The sequence below is a fragment of the Eublepharis macularius genome, chromosome 2 (assembly GCF_028583425.1).
Source record: "Eublepharis macularius isolate TG4126 chromosome 2, MPM_Emac_v1.0, whole genome shotgun sequence".
Taxonomy (NCBI): domain Eukaryota; kingdom Metazoa; phylum Chordata; class Lepidosauria; order Squamata; family Eublepharidae; genus Eublepharis; species Eublepharis macularius.
In genome coordinates this window covers 143848842-143869864 of record NC_072791.1, presented here as the reverse complement: position 1 = coordinate 143869864, position 21023 = coordinate 143848842, and the positions used below count along the sequence as shown (strand labels likewise).

The window sequence follows — 21023 nt, the reverse complement described above, 5'->3', positions numbered from 1 at the left end:
TGGTGATTATAAATGTTTACATGTTGTTATAATTTTATGAGGCAATTCAGAAGGCAAATTAAAAAGCAAGAGGTCTAATTTTGGCTCTTTACTGTGATTTCTGTCCATCAGTCCTTCAGGACGTGTGGGTGGGCAGGAATGATGAGCTGCAATTTGGAAAGGATTTTCCTTGAATCTGAGAATCCTTGGATGGCACAAGACAGTTACCAAAAGCTAGAACCACATGGCCATCCAGAGTTTCCCCATCACTTCATGGTGAAGAAATGTCAATAGTTAACCCAAGTTCAGCTGATTGTAAAGGACAGTAAGTTTCAGTACAGAAGAGGAAAGTGGAGGATTGAATCAAACCATCTGAAAGATACTATTTAACTGGAAGAAAAAATAAATAGAGAACCAGGGAGCAGGTTGTTAATAAAAAGGATTTGATTGTACAGGGAAGATTATTAGTGGTGTGTATTCTGGAATTCCGGAGCCAACATGTACATGAAAATGGATGTTTTGGATCATTACCATGATTTTCTGGGATTCTTAGCCATTACAACTCCTCCCCTCCCATGTGTGGGTGTGTGGGTGGGGTGGGTGTGGGTGTGTTCTGGAGTTTATCAGCAGCTGCAAGTGTCTTGTTTTTCATTGATTCTCCAAATTTCCCAAGGCCTAGCAGAATTGTGATTCTGAATCACCCCTTCTCATTTCCTGCCTCCTTTGGGGGCCTTTCCCCCTCTGCAAGTAGGATGGCTGGAGGCACATTGTTCAGGGGGGCATATCTTGAAACGTGAGGTCTTCAGGGACCCAAATAATTCTAGAATCCTGGAAAAGCTCAAACCTGAATTTCAAAATGGTACTGGGGAAACGGAGTACCGTTGAAATTTGATATTCATGTCCTTCCAGAAATCCAAATCTGAAAAATACCATTTTTTAAAGATGTAGAATATATTTGAAGATTGTTACGTAGTATGTGAATATATGAGCAGGAGAGAATACATTTAGGGAGAAATTTTTAATTAGATAACTTTGGTGCTTTGTCTTACACATGGTGTTTAGATAGAATGTTGCTACAATGTTGCTAGATGCACAGTGATTTGCTATGCTACTGATTAAGTGCTAGTAGCGATATGAAATATTGTGAATATATTGATAATCTCTGAATTGTTTGGGAATCTAGTGGTGCTGCAACCATTATTTTTTCTTTTATGTTTGCCACGTCAACTAGACCTAATAGCATCCCTCATTGTTAAATACTTACAATAAACTTGTAATATATTCTAAATCTGTATAAGATTTTTTTTGTGATCCTTGTCAGGTTCTTCTAACATACCAGGCATCTGTAGTTTATTAGTCCCTTTATAGTGTAAGAAATCGTTAAAAGACTATTGAACATTATGCTAATATTAAGAGTAGTTAACTTGGGATTTCAAAGTGTAAAGAATGTCCAAAATCTTATGTATTAGGAATGGTGGAATGAAAGATAGGCTTCTGTGTTGCAGATTTATATGTATATTTACATAAATGAAGTAGAGACAGGTTGAATGGGACATTTACAGTGCAATCCTAAGAAGAGTTACTCCAGTCTGAGGCCATTGAAGTCAGTGGGCTTACACTGGAGTAACTCTGTTTAGGATTGCACTGATAAACTTTGCTTTCGAAAGTTGAAACATAAAAATTGTCTGAGTCTTCCTGGCATTAATAACAATAATAAATAAGTGCTATGCATGGATAAATTAAAGATAATCCATGTTGCAAGTTATAGTTTAAATATATCCAGTGTTGGGGTCAGCAGATCTCCTTCTCATCCTGGGTTTGGAGACAGGAAATGTTAAGGGAATAAAAAGCAGCAAACTAGTGTGGGCCCCTGGCAAAGGGGACCCTCACAGAAGCAAGGTTGTAACAAAGGCCTGTGCTTCTTTCTTCTTCTAGAAATTGGACTAGGCTATTGCTATGCTAGTATGTGGACAACATTTAGAGCAATTCTGCCATAATTATATTGTATTTCACTTGCACTGTGTAATCTACCTTGGTATTACATACCAAACTACCAGAGGTATACCAATGGTAGCATAACCAAAGATAAATGCTACTGCAAATGGCGCCCTAGTGCATTGTTCAGCAAAACTGGCTGTCAGACGAGAAGTTCTGAATGTTTTGTTTGTTTTAAAATTGAAACTTGTGAAATGAATGTGTGATATGTGCACACAGTTTTATATACTATGGGTTTCTGGCAAGGTAGTTCCATGTAATACTTGATCTCTAAGAGGAAATACAGAGTAAAACAGAGATACCTCTAGGAGTAAAACAGAGATACCTCTTTTGACATGTGACGTGCAGAGAGCAGTGGCTGTCTGCAAGGTTGTTACTATGGCAAGTGTGAAACTGTTTCTTTTTTGAATGCTCCGACATGTTGCATGCCTTGTTCTTCTGAGCATGACTCTTGCCTAATGAGTCTCATTTTGGACCTTGCCAATACACTTGTAGGCTCCCTGACCATGTATGTCTGTTTTCATGAAAGCTGAACCCCTGAGACTTGGGTTGTACCAACCAGGGCAGGTTCCAGGTTTGGGGGCGGGGGCTTGGCAGAGAGTGCTCAGGTCCCCACCAAGCCCACTACAAGGTTTCCCATGTGCCCCCACCTGCCTGAGTTCTTCCTTTGCCTACTTTCAAGCTCTCCCCCCACCTGCAGTCACAGGTACCCACACTTGCACACCCTTTCCCCGTTGGTGTGGGGTGGCGGGTGCAGCTGGGAATGCCAGTGCCACATCCACCAGGAATGCTGATTCTCTGTGCAGCACCTGCATGTCCTTCTCTAGCAGCGCTCGGCCATATACGTAGCTAGGAGCAGAGGTGATAAAGCACTCAGAAGGAGGTATCAAGATAAGAGGAGATGTGTAACTAGGGAGTCAGCAGCAGTGGGCTCTACCAGAAGCCCACCTCACCTTGGGCTGATGCTGGCCTTAGAACCAACACACATTCACTCTCTAGGATTGCCAGCTCAAGGTTGGGAAATTTCTGGAGATTTTGGGGGTGGAGCCTGGAGAGGGCAGGGTTTGGGGAGAAGAGGGGCCTCAGCAGGGTATAATGCCATAGAATCCACCCTCCAAAGCATCCATTTTCTCCAGAGAAACTGATCTCTGTTGGCTGGAGATCAGTTGTGATTCCAGAAGATCTTCAGCCACTACCTGGAGGCTGGCAACCCTATCACTTTCTCTCTTGATTCTCACAGATGCCACCAATAGAATGAGGAGCTTTAGAAAACTGGTGCTACATCATGATATAGGTGCTTCTTCAAGACTTGGGTCATGTAACTTCACCCACAAAATGGCATGTTACAGAATAGACAGCCACTCTGTCTTGAAGTCACCAGCATGGAGTATATCTCTTCAGTGTTGTTCTGTTGAATCAGACTGGAGCTTTAAGCACATATCCTCTGGTTGGTCCCTGTTGACCTCAAATGGGCTTTCCTGGCACAAGTAGGTTAAGGGATTGCAGATCATGACTGGTTTGTTCAGTGCCTCATGTCATAAATATCTTTAACATTCCATCCTAGTTGTCCATTGACAACTTCACATGACCTGTAACCTGAGATGTTCAAAGGCCCCACTGATTTCCTTGGCTCACAAGCTGCCTAGGATGATGCAAACCTACCTCTATGGGTTGTTCCCCTTATCAGTTCTAAACAGGTTGTTTTTTTCTTTTGCTGGTCAGTTGGTTACTTTTTTTGTTAGGAGTAAATTTTATTTTCTCAGTTTGCTTCAATTGTTTTTTCCCCCTTTGTATTCTCAGAAGTCTCAGTGTTTCACCTTTGAAGATGAGGAACGAGAAGAAAGGAAGGCAAGTAGTTTTCTTAAATTCTGTTGGTGAAAGGTTCTAAAGTTGGTGAGGTCATGCTGACTGGTTGAGAGAGGTTGATGGGGCCTCACTGGAATGAAATACCATATTGGAAAAGTGCTGGGGAAGGAGGACAGTCAGTGTGGTGTACCAGTGGCCTTCAACCCATGGGTCAGGTTGTGGAGCCTCAGTCGCTGGTCACAAGCCACTTTCCTAGAGCCACCATTTTGTGCTGCCTTTTTGAAGGTTCTGCTGCTTGTGCACATGCATAGAGAGCAAGGGTGCCATGCCTCTTGCGTCTCTTTGTACTCATGCTGAGAGGAGCAGCAGGGTAGTAAAGTGAGGTCACCTAGCAGTGGAGAGGATTCCTCTAGGGTTCTGACCCTTGGTGTGCCGCTCATTGTGGAAGCTTTCAAGTGCTTGTCTTATGTATCCTGTCCCTGGATCACTTGATCTGCTGCCCATGGTCCTGGCCTTGACACTTGGTGAAGTTATAACCCTTTATCTTGGCGTATGACTTTGTCATATGCTGCAACCTGTGGATTAAAGGTAAGAAAGGTCAAAGACCACTGTTTTATACCATGGAGTTGTCTGAAGAAGTGCAAACCTGTTCACACACATTTGCTCTCTTTCTATGGCTAATTGTGCAGGTCTGCCATGCACAAAATTAAGCATTTTGCACATTTCAACATAAGCATTAATAATGACTTTGTGGCAACATTCAGAAAGCTTATTCTTGGACTTGGTAGCATCTGCACATAGCTGGCTGACCACTGCATAGAGAGGACAAATGCAAATAGCTATCCATGCATAATATTTGTGTGAATTGCCTTTGTGTCTCAAGTGTCTTGGATAGTTGTATAACACTTGAACAGTTGAGCACCTGGGATCTGTTGCATTGAGGGTTAGTTCCTGTGCTGTTGTTTCATATATAGTTGTCTTTACCAGATCAGACCAGTGGCCCATCCATTGCAGCCCTGTTTACCCTCTCAGTAGCTCTCCCGAGTTTTGGACACTGCTGCCTTGTATTCTATTTAGCGAGAGATGCTGGAGATTCAATTTGGGGTCTTCTGCATGCCAAGAATGTGCTCTCCCATGGCACGTGTTCATCTTAAGGCAACCATTTCAGGTCAGGTCTGGATCAGAGCAATGCCTGGACACAAAATCATTTGGAAAACTCTTGAACACTGCTTTGAATTTCATGGGAAAGTAGCAAGATGTAATTTAAAAACAAAAACAAATCCTGAGTTGTGGCTCCTGTTTTTGCTGTTGGAAGTCAAAAGAAATGGATTGCAGGATCAGACCAATGATCCCTCAATAACAGCATCCTGTCTGCCAAGAGTGGCCAGTCAGATGCCTTGGAGAAGTTCACAAACCACGCATGTTGGCAGTCTTAGTTTCCTGTTGTTAATCCCAACATCTTATCATCGGCAAATGCAACCTGTGAGTATGGATCTTGATTTTTTTTTTAACTTCAGTGACTCATAGCCACTAACATACCAGTCCTCCTCCATTTATGCACCAAATTCTTTTATCAGCCATTTATGCTAATAGCGATTGCAGTGTCCTGTGGCAAATGCAATTAGTTAGTTGCCCAATTAGTTTCATTGGTTAAGTATATGTTAACTTTTTTGACGCTTTTATTATGCCAATAAAGGTTACTGGATCTGGAAGTATATGTTATGTGAAGAAAAACAGCTTTTTGGTTTACCTTTAAAATGCTGATTATGAATTTGGATTGCCCGGTCTTCATCCAGAGGTGGTGCCTGCCACTTTGAAAGCCGTGTGACACCAATAAATGATCAGCTGCAGCACCTGCCAGTCCCTTTGCCCAGCCTCCTCTGTTGCCTGTTGTAGCAAACAGAATTCTTGTTTTGTCTCAGAGGTGGCAGGAGAGAAAGGTGGCCAAAAAGCTTCAAGGGCTGGATGTGCAGCAAATGTAGATCCTATTGTTACTGCATTGTTTCACTTCTCTAAGTGAAGACTTGGCAACACTATAGTAAATTTATATGGCTGGTCCTGATTATTTAAGTCACAGAAAATTCAGAAGTTTAATGTTAGGGAGAGAAGCCATAGTTCAGTGACAGAACAAGCTTTGCACTTAAAAGGCCTGATGTTTAATACTTGAAACTTCCAATTAGAAAGCTGCAGCCAATGAGAGTAGACAATAGTGGACTAGATGGACCAATAACCTGGCATTGTTGAAAGTAGCTCCATATGTTCATAATGTCAGGAGACTAACATACATGTCTGTTTCAGAGGGATGGTACGTAACTGGAGAAATACCTGGAGTTCAAGTTTTGATCTGTGAACTCCTTGTGTATATTACCCTTTTGGCATACCTCATACTTCATCTTAGCATCCAAGTGCTACTTCTAAAAACATATTCATGACATTAAGAATTTTATAAAGTAGCGTCTAGCAAATGGTAAAGTTGCCTAACAGATACTGTTTGTTGGACATTACATTCATGTGAAAAGAAAGCCCTTTCTCTTGAAGAAGAGCAAACATAAGGAATTAAAAGTTCACCTCCTTCATGAACTATCCTTGAAGAGGCAGCATTACTAAGCCAATTACCCTGAGCTACTGCAAGTCCTGTAAATCGGTAGTGTTTGATCTTTTTATAACTACATGCCCATTGCTAATGGAAATGCATGCATACCTCTGATGCCAGAACAGGGTCATGCAGAGGCAGGCATATTCTTCAGAGTGCACAGATGCCAACACAGTTTTATGTTTGTTCAGGCAAGCTTTCTTGCGATTGCAAGCATGCCGAAGTGCAAGTACACAAATGTTTAATAAAAATATGTGGTGGTTTTATCAAATTATACAGCATGTGATTTACACATAGTAACTGTGTCAATGACTTCCTTGCACTTAGTCTTAGGATGAAAAGCTGGTATTTCATTCTCTTATCTTTCCCTAATTTTTCAGTCTCTCTTCCTCAGATTTGGGTCCAGATAGAAATCAACTAGTAGTCTTACAGAGGACAGTAGTTTGTATTATGAACACAGACTCGTTAACCAAAACAGCATATTACTGAGAGTTCCAGTCCTACTCCTAACAATGTTCCAAAATGTGTATCTTCTAATGTCTAACTTCTGTAATTGCATTTGGGTGAAGTTGCACTATGGTTTGCAGAATAAAACCAGGTAAAGATAAATGGAGCTCAGTAAGCAGGCCTGCCAGATTTTACATTGTTCCAGGATTGAAATCTCACTTAGTAATGCTTTACTAGGCAGAATCACTCTTCACTGCATCATTATGTCTTCCAGATTCAGATGTTACACTAAACTGCAGATTGTTGCTAAAGTGAAAGTCTTTAGTGAAATTGTTGCATATGAAGGGAGGGGGGAGGTATTGCATGAGCCACATCAGTGCTCACAATGCTTACAGTATAGGCAGAGATGGGGCTGGGATGCTATATGGTTTGATCAGGTGTAAGGTACTTTGGAACTTAACTGAACCTGTGCAATCCACAGATACAGATACAGTCTAGTACTCTTTTCTTACATAGAAGCTTATTCCTTAACCGCTGGACTTACTGTTCTTTTCATGTTTTCCTTCTAACGTCCTAGATGTTGGCTCTGCTTCTCATCAAGTTTTTGGAGAGAGTGCTGCAGCCATCCTGCCAGGTCACATGTTTGGAAAGCATACGCATCCTCTCCAGGGACAAAAGCTGTCTTGACCCTTTTTCAACCATGGAAAGCCTGAAGACGCTAGCTAGGCATGCTGGTATTGATTATACAGAAGAACAAATTCGGGAGGTTCCAGACCTGGATGTGATCCTGGAGGCACTTAAGTGTCTGTGCAATGTGGTCTTCAGCAGCCATGAGGCCCAAGAGTTGGCCTCTGAAGCCCAGCTTGTGGTGGGCCTCACAGAACGCATCAAACTCTACAATGAAAGAAACCTCCCCCATGAAATCAAATTTTTTGACTTACGTCTTCTCTTTTTGCTGACCGCACTAAGGTTGGACATCCGGCAGCAGTTTGCGCAGGAACTCCGGGGCATTGGTCTGATGACGGATACCCTAGAGCTTACACTGGGAGTGAAGTGGATAGACCCTCATGAGGTGGCTGCTGAGGAGAACCCTGCCATGCTCTTGCCTCGAGAGGAGGTGGAGCGTGCCATGGAGATCCTGAAGGTGCTCTTCAATATCACTTTTGACACCAGCAAGAGGGAGGTCGACGAGGTGAGGCACCAGGAAGTGGCTTGCAAGATCTCTGTTTTATCGGGCATTTCTCCTTGTCTTTAGATTTCTGGCCAGGAAACCATTTGGGGAGGCGGGCAATTGCTTGCAACCCTCCATGTGTCAAACAACACATGTTCATTCCACAGGAACAAACCTCTGTTTATCCATCTCACTGCTTTTGCATTTTAAATTATGTGCATGGAAGCACAACTTCCCTGCCTTCCCTCTCTTATTGCAGCCTAAAATTCCCTCTGAAATGATGCTCCTAAGATATCTTTGCCACTTAAAGTAGTTAATAACACCTTACTCTACTGATTTTCTTAGTAGATGGCTGTCTTTTTGAGAATACATGGAAAGGGAGGCACCACTAAGTAGACAATGCCCATGAAACTGTTGCGTGATATGCATTTATTAAGTACTACTAAGTGAATATGATGTAAGATTTCCGTTAAAAGCAGTAATATGTAATAGATCAATTATTGGAACATATCTTGATGTTGTAGTATGTTTAACCTATTAATGTTGAACTTTTAATTTTTTTTGTGTGGTTGTTGCTATAAACTGAAGGAGAAATAAAAAATGGTGCTCCTCTGGGATGGGGGACCCCCAGGAGCAACATGAGGGGGGAGTTGGAGGGCTGCCGCAGTGGGGGATTGGCAGAAATCACCCCTTCCTTTGCTCACAGGGATCTCTCCTACAGTATCCAGCACAATGTGTTTTTCAGCAATATGTCTTACTGGAAAAGAAAGGCGAGTGAACTGGCTGTTAAATATCTGTGCAGCAATAACTAAGTCAAACCATCACCTAGTGTTTGTATTAACTAGATGGTAGACCCAATGGCATATACTGTAGAAAAGTGTGGGGTCTTTCTTACTTGCTGAAGAAGACCTGTGAGGAAGATGATGTGGGAGAACAAAGTGTAAAGTGCAGCACGGGCTATGTGACGTGAGAGCTGAACATTTTCTAGGGAGATGTTTCTGTTATTGGCAATCTTCACTTTGTCAGGATCTAAAGTTCTGCATAAAAAGTTTCCAGATTCAACAACCAGATGATGCAAACTCTGCTAGGAAAGTAGTCTGCAAGTTTGTCTAGTTGCATATGCATCAATTTAACTTAAATACTATATGCAGAATTTGACATTTGGGGATAGGGAAGGAGGAAGAGGTTGGGGTTTAGAGAATATGGGAGGAAGACAAGGGCAGAACAAGGCCTTAAGGCTAAGGGGAGGAGCTGAAAGAAATGTTGAGGGCTCCTGCAAACCTCTCTCATCTCCGTTCCTGTCAGCTGTGTCCACATATTTGTCCCTTAAACTGGCAGCCAGAAACACGAAATTATGTGCAGAGATTGTATTCCGAGCTTCCAAATGTGATCACCATGCATATTCTTAGTTTGCACTTTTATCTTGATACAAACATCTAGAGAACAGTAAGAGTGGTTTGTTGGAGACTGCAAAAGAGATATGTATCCACCACTCAAAATCAGGCTTTTCATTATGTTTTGGGGCAGGAAGATGCTGCTCTATACCGGCACCTAAGTGCCCTTCTCCGCCATTGCCTGATGATTTCAGCAGATGGTGAGGACCGAACCGAAGAATTTCACAGGTAAAGACTTGTTCTGATGAAAAATTTGGATCCTACTGTATTTCTTAGCTAGAAGAGAAAATGGCAATACTGAAATTGCCTTAACATGGGAAAAACTGTTAGCATCTGTGCTGAGGACTTGTGACTGATGTAGAGTGTTACAAGAACTCAAGTTCAAGGTTGCTTCCATGTGAATGGGTTTTTTTTTTTTTTGCACAGTTGCTTCCAAACTGGGATGATTTTTTAAGAACCCACACAGCATCATCCTGTTTCCAGCATTTCTACATTTCTAGCGCACTTTTCTCAAATCTGCTTTGCTATGATCTTTTTGGAAAAAACGCCATCCACTTTTTCAAAGGTCCTACCTACATCACCAGTATGTTCCAGCATGTTAGCCCCTTACTATTGTCATGCTCCCAACTGTGCTACTGGGGGCTTCTCAAGGGCATTTTAGATTTGTTTTTTAAAAAGCCTTCAAAAAGCCCTCTGATGGCATGACAGGGAAGAGTGGTAGCCACAAGGGACTGATGTTGGAAAAGTTCAAAGAAAACTCCCACGTGGAAACTATGTTGCTGACACATTTGCACCAGCGATGTCAGCAACAGGGAGAATTCTTGCCATGTGGAAGCAGCCCAAGTCTGATGCTCTGGACTTAATGCATAAGTAATTCAGTTGTCCTGAGTGGGCTTTCCATGAGAGAACCAGAAAAGGGACAGTTGTGGGATCTTGTTCTCAAGTAGCCAGAGCTTAGATATTTTATTTGGATATTTGATAGGTTTAATTTACAAAATAGTGCTTTGTTGATCATGAAAGTTGCTAAGTCTCTACCTGTTTTGCTTTTTGATGCATGTTCAGCCACACAGTGAACCTCTTGGGCAATCTGCCTCTCAAGTGTCTGGATGTCCTGCTGCTACCCAAAGTGCAGCCAGGCTCGCTTGAATACATGGGAGTCAATATGGATGCTGTCAATGTTCTGCTGGACTTCCTCGACCGCCGCCTTGACAGGGTGGGTGGAAAGGATGGGTTTCACAATTGCCTGTTACTTCACCTCCACTCTTACCTCTGATGTCTTCTGTGCTCCCCAAAGGACAGGTCTGGGCATTCATCCCTCTGCTTGTATGATAAGAGTTTCGCTTTAGGTTAACCATAGAAATCTCTCTATTTTATACACAGGCTGTTATAACAGTGATCATCATCATAGGGATGAGGCAGGGATACAGTGGCTATGGATGAGCTGTAAAATGTGAGTGGGATGAAAGATAATTCACTGGGTGGAAATAAGGCAGTTAGCTGGATGGTGGACCATCTATAATAGATTATTTCTGTTATTAAAAAGGAATTGCTTCATTCGTTGTTTTGGTGGTGTATTTGGTTGGCTTGAAACTGAGTCAGCAACTAGTTGAAATGTAAAATGGGACTTAGTGATCCAGATGAGCATTTAACTGTAGTTAGATGAGTGGCAACCTAAGAGAGGGCCTTTCTTGCCGTGGTCCAAAATTATGGAACTCCCTACCCAGCGATACTTGTCTGCACCCTTCTATCACTCTCTTTTGCCAGTGAATGAAGATTGTTTTGTTTTGTCTGGTGTTCCTTCAGTGAACGTTTCTTCTTGCTTTGTTTCAATTGCTGTCCTTTTGTTTTATAGATGTAGTTTAGCTTTGGTTTTAACTGTATATAGTTTTATAATTTTTTGTTTTTAATTGTTAGCTGCCTTGGTGACCTTGATTGGGCAGAAACACAAGATATAAATTTTGTTTTTTCTTCATCTGTAGCCCATCCTTGTCACTGAGACTCTGGGAAAATTACAGCATTTAGAAAACAATTCAAGAAGACAGCACAATATATCCAGTAAACAAACAAAAACTGTCTAAGGCATGATATGTCATCATGCCAAAAGGCAATTGCACACGTAGAAAATGCAGTAAGAGCAATAGAAAACAATTCAATCAGACAACATGAGACATCCAGGAAATAATGCAGTAAGACTTTGATTACAAAACAATCAATGCAAACAAAAATCTGTCTAAGGCATGACACACCATAATGCAGAAAGTGCAGTGGACTTCAAAGGAGGAAGTCAATGCAGTAAAAGCAAGGTGATACATACAGTAAACATTGCAATCAACTATCTTGTTTCATTAGAAAAGTATTCTCTTTAGCTGTTCCATTCTACTACAGTTCTGATCGTTTTATAAAAATGCCCTCATGAACATTTAGGGTTTGTAGATTCTGCAAAATGAAAGCAGTATGAATGCTTTCTTATGATTTTGTAAATAAATAAGTTATAATAGTGAAGTAAAGAGAAGCATTAATAAGGATCAGCTCATTGTTTTTCAGTCTGTTTTGCTGCATAATACACTGGCTTCCAGGGTGTCTTCATAGCCAAATATATTCCTAGCTGTCAGTTTTCCTGTAGGGATCATAGATTATAGCAAAGATTAGCAGAGTTTGGGTGATGGTGAATGGTTCCAAAGGGCCATTGATTAGGAAAGTAGCTTAGAGATTACTTTCTGATGAATGGCATTTGCTCAGGGCTGGTTCATACACCACAGGGGGAAAAAAGCGTCATAATCTAGGTATCTTGAGGTCTTGGGGATTATGCCGGGTGAAATATGGGAGTCTCACTTGATACATCTAACCATGCAAAATAAAAATGCAAATTACTTGTTTTTCTGCCTCCTGTGCTTCCCTGTAATACTTTGAACCAGCTCTCACACACTTTCTTTTACTCAGTGCTTGCAATGAGATGTTAGGTCATTTAGCAGGAAGAGCATACTTTGATGTATTGAGGGAGAAAGTGTATATTATAAGAAGCATAACATTGTTGCCAAGAATGACAGCCCCACGTTGAGCTCCCCCTCCCCCACTACTGTGTACTATGATTTATAACTTAATCCTGATGTCATTATACTAAGTGACTTCTTATGTCTGCTCCACATATATTGGCTGCTACTGGCAGGGCAGGGAACAGGCAATGCTCAGCATAATCATGTGAGAATATGAGGTAAGTTGTATCACGTGCGATGGAGGGGAATCTTACATGAGCTGCCATTTTGGGGTGGCAGTCTTTTGTATCACGTGTAGTTCTAGCTTGTGAAAGGGGTGACTTGAATGTCATGTACACTGTTGGGTTGACTGCAGGCCAGTGATAAATTGGTGGCTGACAGGTACTCTGTAGTTACCTGTGCTCTTAGAGAATGGGAGTTGGCCTTCCCGGTTCTTTCCATAAAGATTTCTACAGCCATGAGACTTTTCATATAAGGGAACATAATGTGTGTAGTTACGATCTCCTGGTACTTGTGGGATTTTTCCACAGGGTCACAAGCTTAAGGAGAGTCTGACTCCTGTGCTGAACTTGCTGACTGAGAGTGCCCGGGCCCACCGACAGACAAGGAAGTTCCTTAAAGCTAAGGTACTGTATTTGGTTCAGGTAGGACCCAGAAAATAAAACGTCCTTTGAAACAGCAAACTATGAAGCAAATCTTGCCCTGTGCTAGAGGCCTAGAGATGTATATTGGAGATGTATATTGGAGATGTTTTCTTATCATTACATTCTGTTGCTTATTGCATGAATACTATGCACAAATATACCACGCAGATAATATTGTTATTCTTGGTTCCTTCATGACGTTGTGGGAACTGTCCTTGAAACTATGGGAATACTTCTACTCGTGTCTTGAAGGAAACATTTTCTCTACCAACTATCCCATGTCCTAGATGCTGTTTATGTTACATGCACAGTCTTCATGCAGCATGTGATGGAGAGAGTAGAGGTCTCAAGAAGCATCACAATAGTTAGAATCTTTGGTATGCACAACTATTTTGATTTTTCTGAGCTCTGAGGCTACTCATTTCGCAGTTGTGATACATTTTGCCAAAATCACACACATGTCGTGTATTTGATACTTTCTCATGATGTTCAGTGCATGATGCAGCATTAGGTCAGCAGCGCATTCTTATTTATTAGTCTTATATTCTTTGATGTATTAGTATTTTGCAATCTAACTAGTGCGATGAACTTCTTTGTAATGGAGACTAGTCTAAATTGGATGGCCACCAACAGGAGGGATTAGGAAAACTCTGGCTTTGCCTGACCTCTGCAATCCTTTCTCTACCCTATCCTGAAGGTTCCTGAGGCGTCAGTTGCTGTGTACGTGCATGCAGCAGAGTAGCTCATTACTTCCTTCCACTTACACAGAGAGCAGGGTACTGGCTTGGTTGGCACTTTCTTTTACACTGCTGCAATGGGAGTGCTGAGCCCACTGCAAAGATCTAGGATATCTGGAGTACGGCTGATTAACGCAGTCACTTAGGGTACATGGTTTGGGTTAAGGTGAAGTCTTGCTAAAACACTCATTTGGATTGCTTCATATTTATTTAGATAATTATACCCAGCTTTTCTCCCTAATGGAAGCCCAACGTATGTCACTCTCTCATCTCCATTTTATCCTTACAACAACAATCCTGTGAAGTAGGTTAGGCTGTATGAGAGAGTGACTAACCCAAGGTCACCTAGCAAGCTTCCATGGCAAAGTGGGGATTTGAAACTGGGGCTCCAAGTTCCCAGTCCCTCACTAACCACTGCACCATGCTGCTCTTTTCCATCTGGCCAGATAGCTGTAAAGCTGCTAGTTCTCTGCTTCGCTGCTGATCTGTGAATCTATAATAGTGCAATAAATGCATGCACAGCTCTGCTTCATGGGCATAGTGAAAAAGCTGCATTATTACATATCCGTAACTCCTTTGACGTGATCAGCTGATTGCTCAGAAGTTGTGTCTAATGTATCATTTGTTTCAAAGTCTGCATGTCTTTCCTTTAGGTTGAGCTTTGAGTAATGGAAATGCTGCTTTTCCCTCACTCAAAATGTGACAGGCTGTAACTGGGAAAATTCCATTCTCCCCCCTCATCAGACACAGCATTTATCCTTACTGAATTTTCCTTAGGGGCTATGGTTGTGGAAGTTCTTTAGCCTCTTATTGGCTGTTTTGTAAGTCATGATAATTGGTAACTGACATGAGTCTCTCCTATGCTTGTGCTATTCGTGAATTTATTTCCATTTTTTAAAAGAATCCATTTATGCTGGCAAATACCTCCAAAGCAATTTCTGTAGGTGACGTTTTGTTGAGGAGCTCTTTGGTACAATGCTAGCAGGGCCTCATGAGGATTTGATTGGTGGACCTGTTAACACAAGACTTCCCTTTTCATGGGTTTGCAGGTGCTACCCCCACTGCGTGATGTGAAAAATAGGCCTGAGGTGGGGAATTTGCTGAGGAATAAGCTTGTGCGCCTCATGACTCACATTGACACTGACGTGAAACACTGTGCTGCAGAGTTCCTCTTTGTTCTCTGCAAGGAGAGTGGTGAGTGTTCGGCATTTTTCTTGTTTTCCTGGCACAAGATGTCTTGCAACATTATACATTGGCTGTCTGAAAAGGGAGCTGGGTGGGTAGGCTGATCCCTTTGACATGATAATCCTTATGAGGTTTTTAATGTCAGGCAGTGGTGAGGGGAACAGATTTTAAGGTGGAGCTAAAATCCAGGGCAAAATGAACATTCTAAGACCAAAATAACATTACCAGGGTATGTAGTGAATGAAAATGAGACATGCTGAGCATTGGCTGGGGATATTCTCAAAAAAGAAAAAATCCCAGATGAAATCTCAGCATAAAAAAAAAGCTTACACTCGGATAGAGCATGAGAGCTTGGCCATTACTATAATAAAAGTTCCTTCACTTACAGAATAGTTACCATTCATTTTCTTCAAATGGCAGTGGCATTGAAGGCAGTTTCTTGTTCTTCCAAGAGCGATGTTTCTGTGTCCTTACTAAATATGTTTTGCCCTGTAGATGTTTGCCCTTATGACATTCGACACAATTCTTCTACTGTGCGAGTTAATATTTGGTTGAAAAAAGTAAGATGGGATGTAGCCTGAAAAGTTGTAGAAGAATCAGATCCTTATCAAAATTAATGTGTAGGGCTTATGGGGCAAAAATCTCTTCATTGGGTCAAGATAGCTCTAAATATGGCTAACTGCTTGAAAGGGTTGCAAGAAACGGCCTCCTTGAAAATTGGTCTGATAAGGAAAAAAAAAACCCCTCGTCTTACTAACATTTACATTCAACAGCTCCCTTCGGTCCTTTTGGTTTTCTGTAGAGCAGATTGCTAATGTGAGCAGAAGAATGGCATCCATTCATTTTCATTTGCTCCAACAGTGGCACGGTTTGTGAAGTACACAGGTTATGGGAATGCTGCTGGGCTCCTGGCAGCACGAGGCCTCATGGCTGGTGGCCGGGCAGACAGTGAATACTCTGAGGATGAAGATACTGATACAGAAGAGTACAAAGAAGCAAAGTCCAAGTATGGATCCATTAATATTTATAGCGTATCTAGGCACTACTTTTTCCTTTGCTGCTTTTGGCACGTTCCTTTCTCTGTCATCTCGTCACTTTTATCAACACTACTAACTTCTCATTACCTTCTTGGCACACGCTTCACTTTCTGCATGTTTAACACTCCACTTAACTGTTTCCTTGCCTGATGGCCTCCCTATTTGCCTATTAGCTTGTTTATAGTGGTGCACATGGAGCCCCCAGCCAGCAGTTTTTCCTGTTACCTGCTACAAGGATTGCACTATCAGTCCCATCTTCCATGATTTGTCATCTTAGCATCCCACCGGTGTAGATTATTTATGACAATGTCTGATATGTGACAAGTGCTGATCTGGATATGGAAGGGTACATTTCTTATCTTCTGATACACTGCTGTTATTTTTAACATTAAAGGAGTTTGATTGTGGTATCAGGTGACTGACAATTGATACTCCCTTCTTCTGAAAAAGAAACAGGAGTTTCATAGCACCTTAAAGATTGACAAGACATTCTGACATAACCCTTCTTGAACTGGAGCCTTTTCTGGAGAGATACATGAGCTTATGAAGAAAAAAAGTTGTAAACGGTAGGGTCAAGGGGCTGTGGACTGCAGGAAGTACAGGGTGTGATGTAATTAAGTATAATTCAAATTAATCAAGAAAAGTACAGAGGCCATTTGGAATAACAGTTGAGGATAATGCAATTTCACTAGTTTTGCTAAGATGATTAACGTCTGCAATTACTGAATAATCCTAGGTCCCTTGCTTTTGGACTCCAAATCTCTCTCCCACTCTCCACCCCCAATATCCTCACGAATTAGGACAGACTGCAACATTGTTCATTGCAAATCATAAAAGTAAAGTACTACAGAAACAGTGCCTTTCACAAAACAAGTCATCCACTTTCTGGAAAGATTAAAATTACAAGTGAAAGATTTGGTTGACCTGTAGTCTACTGCAGTGTACATATACATGTTATTGTGTCTCAGGATCCAAGCTGCCCTTGTATCTGATCATCGACTATTTATTTCTGCCAAATGCATATGCTCTATCAGGAACACACTGCTTTGATGCAGTACAACTTGAAGCATAAATATAACCTCTGATGGCATCTGTACTGGATTCCAAATATATTTGATAGGGCAATCAGGGTTCCCCAAATAGAGCAGAATCATGGGACAACGTGTGTTTCTTTGCAAGGACTAGGCTCCTTGGGGGCCTTACCTCTTTGGCAGGACTTGACTAGCGATGACTTTTTTTGGCTGATACTCAAGAGCCTTTGGTTTAAATGAAAGACATGTAAAAGCACAGAAGAGTAGAGTCACAGGGGTTACTAAACTTACATATTTCTGTCTTAATCATATTTTTTCTCTCTCTCTGTGTGTGTGTGTGTGTGTTTGGTTTTATTTTTGGCATACTTGTTCAGTATTAACCCAATAACTGGACGTGTGGAAGAGAAACTTCCCAATCCAATGGAGGGGATGACAGAAGAGCAGAAGGAGTTGGAAGCAATGAAACTAGTGAACATGTTTGACAAACTCTCCAGGTACCATGAGAGACATTATGTGAAAATGGGGTTTTGCTTTGGGGCATGTTTAAACAGGCTGCTTGGTTAAGATCAATTACACTGGAATTCTATCTAATGTAGATTCAGACAAGTAGATTTTTCCCAGAGAACAATTCCTCCTGCAACCATTGAATGGGAATACAGTGCAATTAGGTTGTTTGAAAATGTTCAAGCAGCAAGGTACTACCCTGCCACCATGGCTTTAGCAGATTTATCAAGACACAATGATTTATTGCTCAATAGACTTTGTCAAATTACCTAGCTGTACTGGATTTCCATTATTCTGTTATTACAGGTCTTCACTCTCTGCAATCTTAAATAGCGGTTATTGGAATTTACTTTAAAATAATAACTTAGATGAACATGAATTCATTTTCAGTTTAGTATGACTAGAACTTCTAGGGTTTCTTTTTACCGCTTAGTGTATTTGCAGACATTAATGCATTAGAAGATAAAGAGGCTCTAATGGTATGGGGAGACAAAAAGGTAAATGAATGCTGAGTACAGGCACCTTAGCCCTAATTACTCTCATCCAGAATGACTAGACTGTTAAAAAAAGTGCTACACAAACACCATCAAGTTTTTTCCTCTACAAGTGAGAGCTAAAAACTATATACATTAACAAGATAAAAGTAGAAATGACTAGAATTTGGAAAGAGGATAGGAAAGGGAATCCAAGCTCAGTGTTGTAGATAATGGTTAATCAGGGCTGGAAAATGAACACATTGGGTATACTTGGAGAGGGAGCTAGGACGATTGGTTAGATAAACACAAAGTAACTAGATTTTGATAACTCATATAAATAGGATTTTCTTTTCAGTTCTTAGCAACTTCTTTGGGACCCTTATTGGCATGGGAATGCCTGGTTGAAATAAAAAACAGGAAATCTAGGGTCATAAACTGCTTTCTGTGTTTTATTACTTCACATGTATTAAATGTTCCATAATGTTGATTTTTGTGCTGAGGCCCCTGGATGGTTGCTATTAGGAAGCACTAGTACAGTGACAGATAGGAACTGATGAGCGAGATTCAAGTCCAGTAGCACCTTAAAGACCAACAAGAGTTTCCAGGGTATAAGCTTTCAAGAGTCAAGCTCCCTAGGATCTGAGGCCACCAATTCTGCCTCTCTCCAGGCATGCATTCTACAGTAGCTGCTTATGCATCACTTAGGAGTAGTGCAAGCAGGAGCCCAGGATCTACCTAAGGAATTCAAAAGATACCTTGGGAGACAGAGAAAAAAGGACAGCAGACAGTTTAATACAGATGCTACATGTTTCCAGTGTGAATGAGACAGACAGAAATGCTATTCTAAATGTTTCCACTGCAACTTCACGTTCCCTTGCATAACTGGAAAACACTATGTACTCCAAAAGTATTTGCCTGTTAAATTGACTATGAGATATTTTAAAGCAGTTACTTCTTGAATCCTCTGTGCTCATAATAGCATTGGTATCTAACCACATAACATGGATCTGTCAGGAAAGGGCATTAGAAGGCTCATATTTTTAGCATGGAGGGATGGCCCTTTAGCTAGTGATGCAACCAGAATTAGGGCCTCTCCTTGTAGGAAAATGCAGGGCCGTAGTGAGGATAGCCGGCACCCGGGGGCAGCTCCAGGGCTGTTGGCACACTTGCGACCACTTGTGCACGCGTGCACCCAGACTACGCAATGACATCACTTCCTGGAAGTGACATCATCACACAGGGCACGCTGCCCTCGGTAGTGCACCCACACGATTCTGTGCATTCCCTGCCAGCAGCTGCAAGCCAGCCGCCCCATTGGCACAGCAGACAGCCAGGGTGGTGTGCGTGCGGCATCCCAGGCCTCCTGCTCAGTTGCCCTGCGCTGCCGCTGCCAGCGCACGCTCCTGGCCAGGCGCAGCAGCTTCAGGCCAGGCACAGCCATCGGCAAAATCAGTGCCACTACATGTAACTGGCCAGTCTGAAGAAAAGTTTGGCGCATTTCATATCTATTTTGCACTATCTCCTCTAAGGATTTCCACCTGGGAACCACACACACCCCCCCACACACTAATCTGCTATTTTTCCCTCTTCCCATTCCAGACAACAAGTCATCCAGCCAATGGGTGTGACTCCAGAGGGCAATCTGACTGCTCTCCGTTTAACCTCAATGGAGGATGCTGTTCAGCCAATAGATGAGGAGACAGCATCACATGACTCTGATTTGGAATTGGACTGAACGGTCACCTTTTCCCTAAAAATCTAGGGACCTTCTACTCTCTCTCCATGAGCGGTGCTGTACCAAGAGACTAGTTCCAGGAAAGGACTCTGTGGGCTGGAGATCCATTGCCTAGACTGGTGTAACATCTGCCTTTTCTCTAGACCTATAAGTACTGCTTCCCCAGAGAGCTCTTCACAGTTTAGCTCTGTCGTGGTCTCTTCCCCTCAATGTCCATAAGAGTCTCACACTCTCATTCACTCCCAGGACTTTCCAGTAGGAATCTTATGAAGATTGTATAGGGAGGAGCGGGAAGGGCAGTCTCATTACACCAAAAGAGCTATTGCACTTAAGGTGTTGTGAATGCAGTATGTGCAGATACTTGTGAGAGAAGCAAATGTGGTATACATGCATAGAAGGGGGGGGGGGTGTCTGCAGGTAGAGGTATGTGTTGATACTTGTGCCAAGCACGTATGTAGCAACCATGCTTATGTACTTGTTTTTAAGAATACATGGGTATACTGAAGACATGATTGGAATATACTGTAGGATTGAGAACCAGGCTAAACCTGCATTTTTTACATATGTTACATTAAACTGTATACAGCTGGAAGTTTACGTGGAATGTGTAAGCAATGTGACACATTATGGATGTACAGAAACATGTAGGTAAGTATAAGTGTGCAAAAATACATGTATGGGGGAAATGTCAAGAATATGTGGGTAATGTGAGAAACTGAGAAATGTCCTTTGTTCATACAAACATCCATCCAGATAACGGGGTCAGAAAGCCTTTGACCCTTAGAGAGTCTATGACATTGTGCTGTTCCTCTTTCTACCATGTTTAGTTTTCTGAACTCTCCTCACTTTTTTGTGCTTGCCAGACAAAAAAAGCAGTGACAAATTGCTTGATTGCACTCTGTCTGCTTCTGTCCCAAGTTTCTATTGCATTCAGTGTTCACAGGTTGCTTTAGGTAATCACATCATTCATTCTGATTTTAGACTTTTCTGTTGAAAGAAGCAATCCCATCTTCCAACTTGTTTCCACTTTACCAGCAATTTCTGAATTTAGCACAAATATAAATGAAAGCTTTTCACTAGGATAAAATAAATCTTCAGATAACAATGTGTGTGCATTGTTGGCGTGTGGCTTACTGTGTTTTGGAACAACTAGAAACAAGTTTTGAGAGGATCTAAGGTACAACCAAGGCCAAACTTGAATGGCTGCAGACAGTTTTTGAGTACAATGCTATGGAGGTGAGACAAGGCTGAAACTGTTTTTGTACTTGAAACGAAGTGAACACTAAGGAGATTAAG

At 41.7% G+C, this 21023-nt stretch overlaps 1 protein-coding gene across 5 annotated transcripts in view; it reads left to right on the top strand.

The window, feature by feature from the left end:
- RIC8A (RIC8 guanine nucleotide exchange factor A) overlaps positions 1–20836 on the top strand; it is a 40839-nt gene extending 20003 nt beyond the window's left edge. For 4 of the 5 annotated variants that reach the window (XM_054972648.1, XM_054972647.1, XM_054972645.1 and 1 more), the window contains 9 exons: positions 3775–3822; positions 7398–8012; positions 9519–9613; positions 10448–10598; positions 12909–13004; positions 14809–14953; positions 15806–15950; positions 17387–17506; positions 19592–20836. In XM_054972648.1, the coding sequence (XP_054828623.1) occupies positions 7398–8012; positions 9519–9613; positions 10448–10598; positions 12909–13004; positions 14809–14953; positions 15806–15950; positions 17387–17506; positions 19592–19727 (1503 nt within the window). In that variant the 5' untranslated portion in view covers positions 3775–3822 and the 3' untranslated portion in view covers positions 19728–20836. Of the gene's footprint in view, positions 1–3774; positions 3823–3925; positions 5263–7397; positions 8013–9518; positions 9614–10447; positions 10599–12908; positions 13005–14808; positions 14954–15805; positions 15951–17386; positions 17507–19591 lie in introns of those variants that run through there. The other variant, XM_054972644.1, reaches the window with a different exon arrangement.
- Positions 20837–21023: the final 187 nt, after the last annotated feature.